General features: G+C 36.0%; 2 protein-coding genes across 3 annotated transcripts; both read right to left on the minus strand.

Annotated features, from left to right (window-relative positions):
• Positions 1-244: 244 nt before the first annotated feature.
• On the minus strand, positions 245-6,118 carry LOC121986250. Of its 2 annotated transcripts, XM_042540113.1 has the most exons (7): positions 5,431-6,118; positions 5,295-5,341; positions 5,067-5,211; positions 4,253-4,944; positions 4,076-4,165; positions 644-1,369; positions 245-546 (listed from the first exon to the last, which is right to left on the minus strand). In XM_042540113.1, the coding sequence occupies exons 3-7, from the start codon at positions 5,164-5,166 to the stop codon at positions 499-501; spliced, it is 1,656 nt and encodes a 551-aa protein (XP_042396047.1). In that variant the 5' UTR covers positions 5,167-5,211; positions 5,295-5,341; positions 5,431-6,118; the 3' UTR covers positions 245-498. The 2 variants fall into 2 exon arrangements, with proteins under 2 accessions (XP_042396047.1, XP_042396048.1); XM_042540114.1 differs by having other exon boundaries at positions 5,295-6,118.
• A 1,122-nt stretch (positions 6,119-7,240) lies between these two features.
• Positions 7,241-10,399, minus strand: LOC121986251 (protein CPR-5-like). The gene is made up of 5 exons (XM_042540115.1): positions 9,940-10,399; positions 9,042-9,098; positions 8,927-8,962; positions 8,051-8,821; positions 7,241-7,966 (listed from the first exon to the last, which is right to left on the minus strand). The coding sequence occupies exons 1-5, from the start codon at positions 10,306-10,308 to the stop codon at positions 7,418-7,420; spliced, it is 1,782 nt and encodes a 593-aa protein (XP_042396049.1). The 5' UTR covers positions 10,309-10,399; the 3' UTR covers positions 7,241-7,417.
• Between the last annotated feature and the right edge of the window lie 8,053 nt (positions 10,400-18,452).

Genomic DNA, 18,452 nt, shown 5'->3' on the forward strand with positions numbered 1-18,452 from the left:
CCGAAGTTGCTTTTCAGTCGATTCAAGTAGAATAGTTCTTCGTCAACCATTTGAAGCTGCACCAAGTTGGAGATTCATGGAGCAATCTTCGTGGCATTGTGCTACGATGCACGGGTGAAGGAATTGAAACAAAACAATGTTTAGACAAACTGGAATTGGGAACATAAAAAAAATAAAAAACAACAAAAAATACTTCTTGATTCCGGTTGGAGCTTTATCCCTTGACAAAACACGATTGAACATCTTATAAGGGAAGAAATTTGATCTTATTCATCATTTCAAATTCATTTTGGAAGCTAAAGGACCAAAACTCATTGATTTCTTTTCTCCAACCTATATTTTCACAGCTCGTATCTCTAGTTCCCATAAATATCAATGAGAAAACACTTCAAGAAAAAAAAAAAAAAAAAAAAAAAAACTAGCTCACTGAGGGCATTTGATATTGAATGGAAATATGCTCAGTTTCAGACTTCAAGCATCGGCACCAGACGAATTGCTTCAGTCTACATACTCGGGCACAATCTTCAGTGGTATCTGCTTCTCGTACTGGGAAAACATTGAAGCAAAGCAGCATAAGAAATACAAAATAAAAAGGGACTAATGCTCAAGGTAGATTGGTTTACAAAAAAGAAGAGAACTTTACCTTCTTATGAAAGTCGTCAATCTCCTCAGCAGTAAGGGCTTCCTCCCATCCATTTTTGTCCCATCCAAGAGATCGTAAGAAGGCTTCCTCTTCAGGATCGACAACAATGTCCGAGTCAGGATTAGTTTCTCCATTGTCCGAGTAAGATCTCTCTGACAGATTCGAAGTGCAAAAATCTTCACTCATGCTTCCGACCTCTGTTGATCCATTAAGAGCAGATTCTGATGGAAAGCTATTATTCACCTTATTATTAACAGGGGAGGTGCAGTGCTGGTGCTCTGCATTTGACTTCTCAGTGGTCAGTGCTGGTTCAACTGAGCTTGGCTTTGAAACACTAGTTGAACCACTTGAAGATTTCTTCCTTAGTAAATTGAAGAATGCATTCCTATTTTGAGCTTGAGAAAGGATTTTTCTATCCCCTGCATTTTTGTCTATGTTAAGATTTTGGTCAGTTGGGATCTTCGATGGAACAACTGCAGAAGGAAAAGGGGCAACAGCGTTCACAGACTTGCTGACACCTTGGCCATCTTTAGCAACAGAGATGATGTCATTCTTCTCTCGGTTAAGAACCTGAAAAGTCCCCACTGACGATATCTTTGCAGCATCAGAATTAGTTGATGACCGGATAGTTTGGTTCACATGTGACTGTTGGGCAACCTTGCTAAGAGAATTAAAATCCCCAGCTCTTGCAACTTTGGATTTTGTCTTATCCGATAGACTGCCATTCTGAGAGCAACAGACAATAACGAACAAATTAAAACATAAAAAATGGAGCAGTAAAATTTTTTTTAATTTTATCAAATTGAGATCTCGGTTTGAGCTCAAAAAGCAGTTTAACACACGATCTTGGGCAATTTTTTTAGCTCTGCTTATTTACAGAAATAGCATCCTAGTATCAAAATGATTATCAGAAATTTGTAATAGTTATTGAAATCTGAACTTCCATTAAACTGCTAGATATAAACAAATAAGAATGATGCTGAGCAATTTAGAGCATGTTAATTAGCCAGATTGTTGCCTACTTTCCTTGATCATCGTTTTTTCATTTCTGTTACCAATATTCAAGAGTAAGTTGATTGAGGAACCACAACTGGTTTGCAGTATGTGATCTCATATGTGAATAACAATTCGAGAGATAAAATTAGTTTTGTCAAAAAATATCAGAGAAACAAGAAGAAAAGTGTGGGTGTATGTCCCCACCTAATGGGATAAGGCTTGGTTGTTATTATTGTACTCATTGCATATCTTTCCCCAGATGTCATTGTGGCAATTTTGGAAAATACTACTGTGTGTGGTCTCTAACCTCAAGGTGCAATTAATGCCGAAGATTAAAAGCACACGAACTAATCATACACCCATAAGCTATTGTGTTGTCCACCTCAGCTTGAAATTTCAAACTGCCCAACCATATTACAAAAATTAGATACTCCACTTCATTATTAGTCATCATAAACTAGAACTAGAAGACCTTTTCAATTGAATGTCCCTCGAGGCATCTTGTCCACTTTTTTTAATGGTCAAATCATCAACAAACAACACTCAACTATGTTTTGCTCAAAAACGTTCACAACCATATCATCTCTTCTATAAATTTACTAATAGCTATACCATTATTGCAGACCTTTAGAAAATTAACGCAAACTCACTCAATACTTTGGCCCAACATGCTATCGTCCCAGGGAGCCTTAGCGCAACGATAAAAATTATTGTCGTGGGACCTAGAGATCATGGGTTCGAGTTGCGGAAACAAGCTCTTGCAATGCAGGATAAGGGCTGCATAGGAATTAAAATACTGTGCCGAACCAGTCGAAACATCTCGTTTCGTCCACCGATTGGCACCAGCACGACCTCGATACTAGGCCCCGTGGCAACAGAGAGGTGTTGCCCTGTGTTCGCGACGGAGGGGTTGTGCGCCCAACCGCACAAGAGTCGCACGAACCGCTGCATTGTCACGCGACTTTCTCACGCAGCAAGTCTGGTGGGTGGGAAGTTTTTTTTTTAATTAAAACTTAGGTAAATTATTTTCATCAACTCCTAACTATGATAGGGATAATATAAAGAGGCTTTATTAAACTCTAATAAAATTATCTAATTAATTTATTTTAATTATAAAAAATATAATAAAATTTTTATTTATTTATTTATCTATTTTCATATTTATTTCCAGATTATTTTTATATTTTAAATATTTATGTTAAATATTTTATTTTTAATTAATATATTATATATTTAAAAAATACCGAAACTATATCAGGACGGCACGATACGATACCGAAACCATATCGTTTTAGTCCATATGACCGAAACCTTGGCACGGGTTGAGATTTTAAACCATGGGTGTATCTTTAGCACTAATATGTCACCAAATAGATTTCTTTTTCCAATATAAATAAGGTTCCATCAAATTTCAAGTCTCTGTTAAAGAGATCCATATTTCGCTCCCATAAGAACCTTAACATCTTAATTGTAACATCATTACATCAAACCATGTTTGTCCCTAACTATTTGGGGTCAGCTACATCTACATGAATCGCCTTCCTACATTGAGCTCCATACGACTAAGAATATTTAAATTAATATATTAGTTTTTATTATAGCCACTAATGTCTCCTTTGTCCTCCCTCTACTCCATACCACCCTCTCTAATAGATTCAACTCCTTTAAGATCTCCTTCAATGTGTCATCGATATCTTAATCTGATCATTTTACATGAAAAAAAGCATAATAAATTTATTTAACTCAGTTAATTCCTTTTATTCTCTGTACATGTATAGCAACCAAGCAGCCATCTTCACGTTTACTAAGAAACATATCCCATCATAGTAAAAGATTCAAACAACAGTACATTACTGATGCTGCTAATGTGCACCCTAAATCACAGAGAACTGACGTTTTAAAAGTTAAGCATCATATTTATTCAGCCTTTAAGTTTGAAGAACATAAACTATGCAAACTAAGCATATTAGAATAACCCACCAAAATTCATAGATTCACAAATGTCTTAATTTTCTGAATATTTATATGGAAAGTTGTTTCACATTTTAGTTTATCATAGACAGATGACAATTAAATATTTTTGCTTTCACAAATCACCAAGAGTTCCCACTACAACCTATTTATCATTGTCTAATGTGAAACATGAATTCTCTTAAGAAATGTATATATGACTGGTTGAGGCTTTTGTGCTGAAATTGACTTTGGGTTAAGGTTTCAAGGTCCTGTTTATGTAGCAATAAGAAAAAGGCGCTAAACTGCTTTTCATAGTCCCCATTGATTTGGTTAATTATTGGTGGTCTCGCCTTCACTAGTACTACTATTCTAGGCTTTAAGAAGAGTTGAACAATTGAAAACTGAGGAAAGGGAGAAATATTTATTCAACCGGAATAAAATTGGAAAAAAACAAATCACCAAGACTCAAGGAGATTATCATACCAAGGATTTAGGCAATGAAGGTGTCATGGGTATTAGTTGCTTGCATTTTCGAAGAGTAAGTTCCTCAATCCTTTGAGTGTTTATGAGCAACTGCAAAATAAATAGAAAATCAGTTTGATGGAAATGTTATCTCAGTGTTACATAAATAGGCAACAACTATCCCTTTCTATGAATTACCTGAGGTACATCACTAACTTGAGATGGAACCTGAGTCAATGCCTCTGCCATGTTTAATCCTGGCATACTGCTTCCAGGTGTAGATGCTTGATTGATGGTACTAGTTGGTAAAACAGGAGAATGTATACTTCCATCAGTCTCAACTTTGGCTGGTACTTCTGCCAGGGCTGAAGTCCCAATTATGACAGGAGTAATAGCAGGAAGACTCTGAACAGCAGTTCTAAGACCGAGAGGTGATACAGTAGATGCATCGTAGAAGCTCTGCTTTGCGTCAACCTGAAGAGATGGAAACTCTTTCTCAAATGAGGTTTTACCAATATTTCCAATGATACTTCCCCTAGATGGAGAACTGTTATTTCCACTACTTCCAAGCTTTTTTGCCCGGGACTCAGCTTGCCTTTCTGCTATCAAAGATTGGGAACGCCTTAAGGCATGCTCCTCGGACCTAACTCCTAATACTGAATCATGATAATCAAATCCATTGTCAAATGAAAGTGACTTATTTTCTCTGTCACGGGAATCAAAATCCCTATCCTGGTACCTATCACGAGACCTCCGAAAATTACTGTAAGCCTGTGATCTGCCAGAGCTCCCTTTCTCTACAGATTCGTTGGAGCTCAAACTCCGTCGTATATTCCTATCATGGTTGCCTAGTAATCTATTTCTTGGGCTATGTCCCACACTATTTTCATCTAAGGAAAACAAAAGAGTGTTGCATTAGCAGTGATTCTATTTATAAACATAATAACATACACAAATTGTAAAAGAGCAATACTTAGAATTATAACAAATTTAATGTGGAATAGTTGGATACCAAAACGTTTAGATGAATTGGTTCGCAGGCCATTGGTTGAAGTGTTCCCGTTTGCAATCTTGTACCACTGTGGAACCAATGCTGGTTCACCTTGCTCCATTTTCCACAAAGACCATTATCAATATGCAGTTAAGATCTTCTACCTCTGCATCCAATTTCGAACAGACTTATCCAATGAATGTTATTTCCTATACAATACACATCGATAACAGAAGCCCATACTACTACCTCGCCCAAACATGAAGCTTCCGAAATGAAGAACCAATCTTGAAGTCCTGCACCCACCACAGCCTCTAAGTTTGCATCATAAAATTATAAGAACTTTTCTGGTAGGAAACCTAAACCGTCAGGGGAGGGGGAAAACCTCTTTTTGCTCAGATGGTCAAGCTTCACCCTTTATGTATGCGTCTCACGGTATCAGACATCTACGGGAGCGCACTCTATCCGGAACGAAACAAAGATGCCACCATAAAAACCACTCCAATTATTCCAGAGGACGACCCTAACACCCAAAGGGGCGATCAACTGACCCAATTCCTCAAACGATAAGCGTTGCTAATCCAGAGCAGCAAACCCTAAAAAAGTGAGGAACGAGGGCGAGGAAACGAAAGAGGGGAAATATCTCACCCTCGCCTCAAAGCCCCTGAGGCAAACTAGTACGAGCTTCAAAGTTCAAACCCTAATTTCGTCCGATAAAAAAACACTCAAATAAGAAGAAGAAGAAAGAAGGCGAAGATTGGCCGCGAATCTCCGCGCCGAAGCGGGACAGATACCGACCAACTGGAATCCGGTTTCGATCGGGCAAAGGGAGTTGCGGGAGATCCAGAAAGGGACGACTGGATGGATCGCAGGGGCCGAGAGCTCGGTATCAAGCCTGGAATCGAGGAACCGGCAGCCGCCGGGTGTCGTGCGTTATTGTCTTGTGGAGTGGCTAGATCGCTTGATGTGGTCGTTGCGGTCAAGATTGGAAAACCTACGACCGATGACGACGATGATGACGATAACGATGACGAAGGAGAGAAGAGTAAGGAAGGATGCAAATAACTCGCCCTCCTCCTCGCTCTTCTCTTGCTTCGTTTATTTATTAAGGAGTAACACGCGAATTAAAATAATAATATTCAGTAATCAATATTTATTTATATTATTTCAAAGATTTACAAAAGTTTATCTAATTTAAGAGATAAATTCTAGTTAACTGTTTTAATAATACGATTATTGGTAGGACACTGGGTAATCATAAAATTAAAAGAGGCCACCTATGTAATATCAAAAAAAAAAAAAAAAAAAAATACAAAGAACCTTCTCAAGATGTAACGTGCCTGAGTGATTTTGAGCCAGAGCCAGTCCCATTTCTTATCATCGCCCAATAGACCCACGGATTAGAGTTCTACTTCTAGTTTTTTTTTTTTTTTTCCAAAACGTAAATGACTTGGTGCTCGGTAACCAACGTTCCCAAATTATCTTCCCACACACGATCGAAAATTAAAGCAATGCATCGTAGCTAAGAATCGATTCATGGATGTCTGATTAACTCTCGGAGTGTTTTACCGTTGCATCATAACTTGGGGCTATAGTTAGTCCTTTCCAATTTTAATTGGTATCAAGTGTTCAGCATATGTCGATTAATATTGGGAGTGATCTGTTCGACTCCAAGGATATTTTCTACTTGAATAAATCGGAAAACTCTCACTGTGGATGACTCATCCGTCCAGTTTTCTAAAATCAACCGTTTATTAAAAAAAAAAAATTCATCCGTTAACATTAGGTGCTTAAGAAATTGAGAAGTTGTCCCCTCGGATGAGTTTAGTGGCTAGCATATGAGGTGTTGTCACAATGAGGTCTAGGGTTCGAATCTCGATAAAGTCGGGTAAATACCTCCCTTATGAGCTAGTCACTATTCCAAAGGCTAGTAGCCGTCCATAATTTACCTCCTCTGTGTTGACCTTGAGACTGATTAACGAGAGCACTGGGGACGAACGTATTCACCTTTTGCCACAATTAAGAAATTGAGAAGGCTCTACATCACTGTATTGTTGCCCTAGGGATTAGAGTTCTACTTCTAATTATAGTAAAAAATGATTACGTTCATCCTAAACGTCCCTCACAACTCATCCCCAAATTATATGGACAGTAGCTCTTTCCAGCAAGCTATAGATATTACCTCATCGTTGATATTTAGATTCTTTAATACCGGCATGGAGCATACATATATTATTCGAGGTTAAGCATACATACATTTGCAACCAACAAGGAGACTCGAAAGTCCTCCCTATAGATACCACAATGAGCTCAAGTAAGAGGTGAGACTCGCATGTTCTATATAAACAGCATAATTAAGGTACAACATCTTCTCATAAATAAAACATACTTAGAGTCGTCAAATTTGGACCCCAGGAAGCTAATTTCTCGGCCAAATGCGCTTTCCATTCAGAGACAGAAGCAAACGGCAGTAGCCCGCTCGACAATGGGAGAATCGGCAGCAGCAGCGAGTAGAATGCATATCTTCTCATCCAGAAAGGAATGGTAGCTGATTTTGCTCCTTGCGACAGGGTTACAGGGCCGTAAAGAAGATGGTATAATGCGGACGGGAATGCATTGGCGAAGAAATGGAGCGCGCACATAACTTCCCAATCAAATAACCAGCGATATCCATTCCCGCCTAATGTGTCGATGCATAACTTTCCAGAAAACCCGCAAAGAACTCCTAGTAGCAGCACGATAAATGTCACTGGCATGGCCGCGGCCGACTTTACTGACCGTTGGAAGGCCACGTAAGCAATTGCTACAATCATTAATATCCCAAAAGACAGGCGGGATAGGACCATTAATTGGCACCTCAACATTTCCATGCCTGAACTGAAAGAATGAACTCCTTTCGGAATCCACCAGGATTTTGATTTCTGGAGAAACAAACAGAAGTTTCAGTAAGATTACGAAAACAATAGAAAGAAAAAAAAAGTCGAGAACACTAAAATAGCTCATACCTCAGTAACAGACGCGCACACAGATGTGATCTCTGAGAGGCGTTGGTACGAAAAGATGAAAACTCCGTATGTAAGGAAGATACACATGACAATCAAACCAGCAACGAGAAGGTCCATACATCGTTGCAAGAGTTGAGCGTGTCTAGTCTCCTGCATTTGATTCCTCAATTTCTCTTCCTTGAAGGAAGCCTTGGAAATACCTAATGATATCTTGATCTTCTCTAGCAAATTTGCATCCGAACTAATGACTAACTGGGATTGCTTCAGCTGCAACTTCTTCATAATTAGCTCTATCTCAAGAGCCTTGAGGTCATTAGAGCGTGTCTGCTCGATTACAGATCTCTCGATTGTACTCAGACTAGACTGACTAAACCCAATCCCACGTGTGCCACTGTGAATATTTGCAAGTTGCTGATTTGTATCTCGATGAAGAATGAGTTGATTGTCTGCTGATTTAAATGGAGCGTGTTCCTCTGGACCTTCAAGGGTTCTGATAAATACAGTACCAACCAAGTCAGGTGTGATTTCAACACTCCTGTAAGAACAAGAACTGGAAGGAACAGCAGTTTCCACAGGACCTTCAGTGGTTCTGATAAGTTCAGTATTGGTCAATTCAGGTGTTATTTCTCTGTTGAAAGAACATGAACCAGTAGAAGTTGCATTTTCCTTCCTATTAACAGACATGTTATTGATCAAACCAAGGGTCTTCAATGAGCTACAGAATGACTTATCAAAATTCCTTATGAAACAATCAAATTTTTGCCCATATATCTGTCCAAAATAAAAAAAAAAGACATACTTAAAAAATTATGCATTATATATCTGCAAAACAATCCAAGCTACATGAGAAATCGATTGATTTAGAGACAGACTTACATTTGTTATAGATTCTTTCACTGCTGAACTGCACATCTGCAGCCAATAGTATATCCAAATCATGCGGGTGTAAAACACTAACGGCATGAAAACAAATGACAAGCAAAAGACTAACCTTGGAAAGATGATCTATTTCTATATTATCTTTTGAAATGCTCTTCCCAAATGAAACCTGGAAAATATGGTATTCCAAGCATCAAAATTTGCAACTATTAACTAGCTAAAAGTACAGTAAACCAAAATATGATGATCCTGTCACTAAGAACTTCACAAAATAGCTCTTTCTCTGCCCGTGAACATACTGAAACTGGTAGCCGAGAATAGAAACTGAAGGAAAAACTGAAAACTTTAACAAATTATTTACTCTCCTTTTCTTTACACTTTTCAGCTTGTGCAACATTCATACAATGGCTCAATGTGTTCCTTATCTATCCCCTCCCCAGCCCCCATCAACAATAATACACACAATGATTCAATGGTTTCTTATTTACCCACTCCTCCCTTCCTTATTAAAAAATGACAATGTTACAAATATTAAATGTAATATGAACAAAAAACCTAAAAAAGAAAAAATAAATAAATCAAACCACAGGTTTCATGGAGACTAAGGATCTAGAAATGATAATTAACTTGCTTTTGCTAAAGGGCAGCAACACATTGATAGCTTGTAGATAGTAATATGCATTTAAGTTTTAACAAAGAAAATAATCATTTAAATCTCATCTGAATTAACTATCACTTCGTGTTTAGAAATATGGCCGCAAGTCTTGATTTCACTTCATTCTACAATAATATTACTCCAAACTCCAAAATCCATCTAGTTTAAGTCCCACTGCCCACTGAAATGAAAATTTTTAGTAAACGGTACAACGAAGTATTGTAGTTTATGTCAAAGTTCCTTCTTTCGTAAAAAGGGGGAAAAGGACGATCTTGATTGAAAATAATGCAAAAGAATTAAATCATTAAATTTCATGGATAAAAGCATAAGCTTCGAGCCTGACAAACCAAAGCACCTGAGCAATAACCGCAGCGAATGACATGCCGAGAGGGAGAGCGAGATCCTGGACACTCTCATTGCAGTGATCGGGCGCGAACACCAAGAGGCTTCGACTGCTTCCGCTCCGCAAACGCACCCATCTCATCTTCCACCGCTTGGTCGTGGAACGCGAGGTCGGGGAAGAGGAGTGCGAAGACGACGAAGAAGAGGCGTCGTCCCTCTCCCCCCTACTGGCTTTCGAAGTAGCAACGCCTCTTCCCCTCCTTAGCAGCAACGACCGCCGCCTCCCAGAGGAATCGGAAGCCAAGCCTCCGCATCCATCGCTGGCGATATTGCCGCCACCGCCGTCGCGTGTAGCGCGGCCGTGAGAACGAGAGAGATTCATGCTTAGCGAAGAAGGAAAGGAAAGGGCGAAAGGGGTTTCCTTTGGGTTTGGGAAAGGAAACAGGAAGGCGATGGATGGCACTAAGAGGGACGGCGGCACGTTGGTAATTTCAACAACAATAAGATCGAACGGGCGCTCAAAAATCGGCTACTGATTCTTTTTCCTTTTTACTTTTTCCTTTTTTTCAGTGATACAGGGAAGATAATTACCAGTTCCTCCATTGTACGAAATTATTAATGCGCAAAAAATGGAAATAGCAGTTTTTTTATATTAAAAAATGCTAATAATTTTTTTACTAGAATCATCAAAATTATTTTTTTTACTTTTTTTTTTGAATTATCCCTTTTGACATTACCTTAATAACTGCCAGTTTACAATATAATACTATTCATATTGATGATAAATAAATTGTTTATACTATTATAACACCATATAATTGCTACAACATAATTTATTAGTCCCTAGGGCTTAGCTGAATTGGTCACAGTAGGATAGAATTGTCAAATTTCATTTCACCGATCACCCGTGGACAAACACAGCAAACTACCAAGGTGAAGTATGGTAGGGTAGAGATTTACTGGGCTCCAGCCCAGTGCAACCCAGCAAGTAGACCAATAATTTTAGGTCTCAATTTATTTATGACATAGATAGGGTTGAGCTTTATCGGGCTCCAACCCAGTGCAGGCCAGTAATTTTAGGTCTCAACTTGTTTAAGCATAACACATGTTTAAAAATAAATTGGCACATGCTTAAAAATAAATTGATATATGTTTAAACATGACACGGTTTAAGAAGAAACATGGCACATGTTTAAGCTCAATTTTTTTAGCTAGGGCAATTGAAGATCCTAACTGTCATTATCAACGACAAAAGCACTTTATTGGGTTGACACTGACACTAAGAGAGGAAAGTTAGGGGAGTAAATGAGATTAGATACCCTAGGAGTCCTAGCCGTAAACGATGAATAATAGACACTATGTGTATCGACCCGTGCAATGTTATAGATAATGGATTAAGTATCCCACATGGGAAATACATTCATAAAAATAAATTTTAAAGGAATTGACAGGAGCCCACACAAGTGATGGAGCATATGGTTTAATTTGATACAAAACGAATAACCTTATAAGGGTTTCATGTGAATCCTCTTGAAAGAGATAGGTGTTTTATTAATTAAAAATTACTTACCTATCGACTTAATTAATTAGAATATTTTAATTAAAAATTATTGACTTATTAAAATTACTTAAATTTGATAAAAATTATTTTAATATGATAAAAAATCACTTAAAATTATTGTACTAGTTATTAAATAATTATTATATTATTATAATATTTTTTTAATAATTATTACAAGTACTCCACAATGTTAAAATTACTTAAATTTGATAAAAATTATTTTAATATGATAAAAAATCACTTAAAATTATTGTACTAGTTATTAAATAATTATTATATTATTATAATATTTTTTTAATAATTATTACAAGTACTCCACAATGATCACATCTATTAAACAATTATTATTATAATAATTTTGACTAAGTTAAAATGGTTTTTAAATATTTTTGATAAAATAATTTTATGCATACTATTTTTAATAAAGCTGAATAGATTTATTTTAACACATAATAAGGGTCTATGTCACTAATAATATTAGAAAAAGAATATTTTAAAGATGAAAAATATAATTACTTTAATTATCTCTTAAAAAATAATTTTAATGATTCTAATAATTATGGCCACAATATGGCCCATCAATTTGGGCTTTTGTGCGATTTGATAGATTTTGATTTCTTTCGATCCAACCACAATTTGCTTGTTTGGAGGTTAAAATTTTCATCTTCAAGGTTTAGGTGCATTGTCGTAGTTAGGGTCACATGGCTGTCGAACAACACTCCATCAATATCGCGTGTCGAAAACTCTTTTTCGATTCCTTTAACGTGCTCTAAACTATAGTCAAGCTAACATTGAACCTAACTTTTCGATGTTGGTGATGTTGTTCTCTCATTTATAGAACTCCATCACATGGCTAGCTCCCTCTCAATTCATTATTCATTTTCGCTATAAGTTGTGAGTGAGAATCGAAAGTAACCTTCTACCTACCTTTCGATGAATTAGAGGAAAAATCATACACCATTCAATGAAACCGTATCCACTGATCCACATGTAGGACTTCTCCTTTCCAATTAAGGAGCTACTCTATTTACTTTTGATGGAGAAGAAATGAGACCACAAGAAATGTTTCGAAATTGGATAGGGAATCGAATGGCCACCTTCCTAAGTTTCATTTTTTTTATAATTAAATCACTCACACGGGATATTTAGTTGGTTAGAGAATGACAGACTTATTACAATGAAATCAAAGATCAATTCACGACAGATGTATGTCCTCAAAAAAAAAAATTATTACTTGATGATTAATCATAAATTGATCATATGGTTTAACTCCTTTCACGCAACCCGAGGGACGATTTTACTATAATTTTTTTTAATCAAACCAAAGTTTAAAAAATAGCTCAGCTCCATCTAAAATTCATCACTATTTCAACTTAATTAAAGCAAAGTTAAGTATAAATTCTCAAAACTTTTCTATTTTATTGATTTTTTTTAATCATCAAACAAATAAAAGGGGATTTTTTTTAAATGGACACTCTGTTTATAAAAAAAACAATAATAATAAAAGGGCATCCTACCATATATTTTATATCAAAAATACCTCTGTTATAATATGAAAAATTAATATTATACTAAAATGCGTTTTATTAATGGGTTAAAGATACTTAAATTTAATCAAAATCATTATAAATTGGTAAAAAAATCATTTTAAAACTAAATTATTTGGTGCAGTTAGCACCAATAGTCAAACTTCGATTTTGATGAGTGACAAACAGATTAAAGTTAGATGTTGTGTTATCTAATCTCTTTATCGAGTGTGCGGGAATTGACAAGACAAGAGGATCTGACATCATGTTAAAGTCTAGATGTGTGATTCTGACAGAAAGCCTAACTTAGTCCGCAGGACCTAACAGTTGGCTGAAGTCCGATCGGGATGTTAGATTTAAGACGATTGGTTAAAGTCCGGATGTGTGATTCCTGTAGGAAGACCTAGTAAGCCAAGATGCAAGTCAAGAGACTACAAATGGTAAGTGACGTAAGTCACAAGGGAAGAAAGATATAGTGAGGACGAGCCCCGGTGGGACTATTGGTGCGGTCGAGCTTAGAGTTATTTGGGAAGTCTAAGTTGAGACCATGACTAGATCCTGGTCTTGGGAAGACATGATCTAAGTCATAAATTGATCATACCTTTAATGTTCTAACTGTATCTTACAGGGTAATTTTTGTTACTTGGACTAACGTGTGTTGTAGGGAATTAAAGCTGCAAAATGACTAGAAAAAGTGTTACGGGTACCTGGAGTTTGTCATATTGACGATAGAATTCACACATATTATTAATGATAGCATATGGTATATATAAATACCATTACAAGTGAAAATAAGAAAATACATAAATTATGAAAACAATAAATATTTCCTAATAATAATTATTCTCTAATAACTAGGAAACAAATAACTATTTTATAATAATAATTATTCCCTAATAACTAAGAAATAAATAATTATTTACTTATAATAATTATTTCCTAATACACCCTCTCAAGATGGTGTCCCAGAAATGACACCAATCTTGTTGCAAATAGCAAACAATCGAGGTCGAGAAAGCGACTTTATAAGTGCATCAGCCAACTGATCCTCAGCAGGAATATGAGTAACTCGCAGTTCGGAGGCCTACACCAGATCACGAACAAAGTGATAGTCAATAGCCAGATGCTTCATCCGAGAGTGAAAAACAGGATTAGTTGAAAAATACGTGACACCCAAATTATCAGTAAAAAGAATAGCATACGTGGTAACCGGAAGAAGCAGATATGTTAATCCATTGAATCACAGTTGCTGCAGAGGCAATGACACGATATTCAGTCTCAGTCGAAGAGCATGCAACTGTGCGCTATTTGGTAGATTTCCAGGAAACCGGATTAGCACCTAGAAAAATAATAAATGCACCCGTAGAACACCGATCATCTGGATCTCCTGCCTAGTCTGCATCGGAGAAACCATGAAGAGTAAAAGGTATATCCGCAAAAAGACGAATGCCAAGATCTCTAGTACCATTGAGATACCGAAGTAGACGCTTTACAACACCCCAATACGTCTCTGAAGGAGCATGCATAAACTGTGAAAGCTTGTTGACCGCAAAGGAAATATCAGGACGGTTATACGGAGATGTTGTAATCCTCCAACCACTTGTCGGAACTTAGTCGTATCAAAAGATGAAGACCCATCTTTCAAAGTAAGACGAGAGCCAGCAATAATAGGAGTGGAGACCAGCTTAGAATCAAGCATGTTGTGTTTGGAGAGAAGATCAGTAACATACTTTTGCTGAGACAAGAGAAAGTCATTTGAGGTTGGGCGAATTTCAATACCGCAGAAGAGGGAAAGAGCCTCAAGATCCTTAATCGCAAATGTTGCATGAAGTTTGCATACTATGGCGTCAATAGAAGAAGCGCCACTCCCTGTAATGATTAGATTATCAACATATACAAGGAAATAGATAACAATATCATCCCGAGAATAAACAAATAAGGAGGTGTCAGCTCGGGATGCGATAAAGCCAAGAGAGACCAAGAAAGCGCGAAGCTCCAAATACCATATGTGCGGAGCCTGCTTCGGGTCATAAAGCGTCTTATGCAAACGACACACATGATCTGGAAACTCAGCACTGCACATACCCAAAGGTTGCACCATATAAACCTCCTCTACAAGATGATCATTAAGAAACGGATTGTTTACATCAAGTTGGCGAAGACACCACCTCCGATTCACAGCCAAACTAAGAACAATGCGCATTGTTACTGGATTAATAACAGAGCTAAATGTATTATGAAAGTCAACACCAAGGCGCTGATGAAAATCTTTGGCAACAAGGCGAGCCTTATACTGATCAATTGAGATATCAGAATTATGCTTAATGTGAAATACCCACTTATTACCCACAAGATTTTGGTCTGGCAATCGAAACGCCGATTAGACGCTTAGAAGCTTTTAAACTGAGTTGTGTCGAAGCCTTGGACGAAGTGCCCTTATAAAGGGTGTGGAAGATGTCTTCTATAGCCTTAAAGGCGCCTCCAACCTGAGAGATCTGATCTCGAATAGCTCGGTCCTTATTTGCGATATATGGAAGACGTCTTTCACACTGTTCACCTGAGGCTTTATTTGCTCCTTCTGCCCTATACAATGTGTTAGTCCAAAACTAAAACATCTAACTTATGAAATAAAGTTAGCACAATGATAATAAGTGTAATTATTAGTTCCTATCCTTCCGGGATCAAAAACTAGTCAAGGTCTCAGCTTAAGAATCCAAAATAGACCTAAACTGAACCGACGCCTACTGTCCCTCAACCGGGACGCGTCCTCACTGACTTACTCTCCTCCAGTGACTTACCTTCACTTACCAGTTTGCAGTCTTCGGTTAGCCTCTTGACTCACCAAGTTTTCAAGTCAATTGTCAGGTCCGCAGACCTAACTGGACTTCTGCTAGTTATCAAGCCCCGCGAACCTAGCTAGACTTCTTGTCAGATATTAGGTCGGTCCTTTAACCTATCTGGCCTTCGTACCAACTATCGGATCCTGTGGACCTAAATGGATTTCAGTATGGTATTAGGTCCTCTAGACTCGTTATCTCCTACACACTTGGTAAAGTAATTAAATTACCAAAACACTCACTTGTCATTCATCAAAACCTGAGTTAGACTGTTAGCGCAAATTGCACCATTAATGTTCTACCAGCAGCTTGATAATATCAATTCAGATGATTTTCGTTCTTGCACGCTGCTCCTACAAGACTCCTACAACACCGAAAGACTACTTCGATAACTGATACTCAATCTTTTACTCTACTTATTATCGGTAACATTTTTGTTTATAACATTGTACTTAAATTCCTGTAATCCTTTCGATATTATAGTAATTGATCAACGAAAGCACTCAATGAGTGCGAGCGTTAGAATAGAAATCGTTGAAGTTCAGAACTAAATAAAAAATTATTTGTATTACGTTGACTCTTTTTCTTTCTCTTTTCTGTTGCATTTATTTTTAATTCTCAATTTTTGACAAGCGAAGAATGCTATTCCCCTAGTGTCTTTACGATCCTACCCAAAGTAGCTACTAAAATGTTATATTCGATGTTACAATGCTGCAACATCTATCTACTGTTACATAGTGTAATGTTACCTAACATTTACAACACTACAATAATATTGTATTAACTATTATAATATTGTAGTGGCTATAGAATAGTTGTTATACGTGTAATTAATGTAGTTGTTATAATAACGTTAAAAAAAAAAATTAGATCAAATAATATAATGAGACATTTTTTGTTTTTTGTTTTTGTTAAAAATGCATCTTTTTCACAATTACATAATTTGGACCTCCATTTTTAATTTTGCCCAATAAAAAAATAAACTATAATCAAGTAAATGTTAAGTTTCTATATATATTCTTATTCCGAATTGACTGAAAGATTAGAGTTATTTAATTGAAACGCTCTTGTGATCCTCCGAACAAAAAAGATCCTTTTAAAACTATTAGTTAAGTTATAAATATAAATAAAACCACCTTAGAAGTATTTTTTTTCCCTTTTATATATATATATACCCACGGTGAACGATATAGATGAGGTAATTGTATCGTGTATTACTATCACTCTTGAGGTAATAAAAGTAAGACATCTTCTTAATTTTCTAGATATTTAAGATATTTAAGGATCAACATTCAACTTTAATGAATTAACGAATGAATTCTTTTTAATGAGGATTGATCGTGGAGTTAATAGGTACTCACTAGAATGTGGAGCTAATGGATACTCGTGATTACTTCTTGATTTATTCTTGCGGTTGATGAAAATTTTTCATAATTAATCAAGCTATTATTTTCTATTAAAATTAATGAAAACTACCTTTAACCCCCTCTATTTTTTATAAAGGATCATTTTGTCCCTTTAAAAATAACATTAACTTTCTTTGACCAAAGTCAAATATGAAAATAAATTGTAAAAGATAATTATGTTCTTTTTTTTTTGATATTTTTAAGAGGAAACAATTATATTGAATTGATTTGATAATTTACATCCACTTCTCTTTCCTTTATCGATATCTAAACTAATTCTAGATAATTCAAATCCTAATTGATATTTTCTCTTTCCTTTATCGATATCTAAACTAATTCTAGATAATCCAAATCCTAATTGATATTTTCAACATGGGTATGATTCTGATTTACTAATTTAAATAAATAAATTGTATGTAACCTCTAACAATACTCAATTTTACTAATAAAATAAAATAAAGTAGTTTAAAATATATATTTTCATCGTCTCAGCTGCGTAGTCTTCTAATACAATGTATAATAATTATTTTTTTCACTTTCCTCTAAATTTAAAATTTTAGATCCACCTTCATGATTATATAAGATTCCTCGAAAATAGGTGAAGATATAATTTTCTTTTATTATGCGAAGATAAATTTTCTTTGTCTTTTTCGAACTCTTTTGTTTTCTCATGCCACGTGAGTCTCACATCTCAGTTCATCACTGACTTGACCGTCAAGGAGGGTAACACCGATAATGTCAACCCTCATCTAACAAGCTTTGCTTTGCAGGACATCGAGATCGACACATCGATAAACCGACATTAACCATAGATCAGAGAGAGTGATGAAGGGCACCATCACTGAATGTTTCTATATTTTTTTATCCTTTTATATATATTTATTTTCCTATGTACATTATAGATCCAACTAATCAATAATTAAAGAGTCGATCTTGAAAAGATACGTAATTATTTTCCATGTCAATTTAATATATATTTTTTTCTCTGGATTATAAAAACATATCAAAAAGATAAAAGATATAATTATCTTTTATAAATTTTGTTCACATTTAATTTTAATTAAAGGAGGGTTAAGTGTCATTTTTAAAATACTATGGTAAAATACTTGATATAAAATAGAGGGGTATACACAATATTATTAAAACAATAATCATAATAATAAATTTACATTTAATAGGCATGGATAACGACCCCT

Source organism: Zingiber officinale, chromosome 5B, assembly GCF_018446385.1.
Source record: "Zingiber officinale cultivar Zhangliang chromosome 5B, Zo_v1.1, whole genome shotgun sequence".
In the NCBI taxonomy this organism is placed as follows: domain Eukaryota; kingdom Viridiplantae; phylum Streptophyta; class Magnoliopsida; order Zingiberales; family Zingiberaceae; genus Zingiber; species Zingiber officinale.

Bases quoted from the DNA above. Each gene is read 5' to 3' on its own strand.
- LOC121986250 (XM_042540113.1), bottom strand. From the start codon at position 5,166: ATGGAGCAAGGTGAACCAGCATTGGTTCCACAGTGGTACAAGATTGCA. The intron at 4,945-5,066 runs GTATCCAACTAT...TGTTTTCCTTAG, and splicing joins CAATTCATCTAAACGTTTTG to ATGAAAATAGTGTGGGACAT. The intron at 547-643 runs GTAAAGTTCTCT...ATGTTTTCCCAG, and splicing joins TTGACGACTTTCATAAGAAG to TACGAGAAGCAGATACCACT.
- LOC121986251 (XM_042540115.1), bottom strand. From the start codon at position 10,308: ATGAATCTCTCTCGTTCTCACGGCCGCGCTACACGCGACGGCGGTGGC. The intron at 8,822-8,926 runs GTAAGTCTGTCT...TATTTTGGACAG, and splicing joins TGAAAGAATCTATAACAAAT to ATATATGGGCAAAAATTTGA. The intron at 7,967-8,050 runs GTATGAGCTATT...TTGTTTCTCCAG, and splicing joins TGTGCGCGTCTGTTACTGAG to AAATCAAAATCCTGGTGGAT.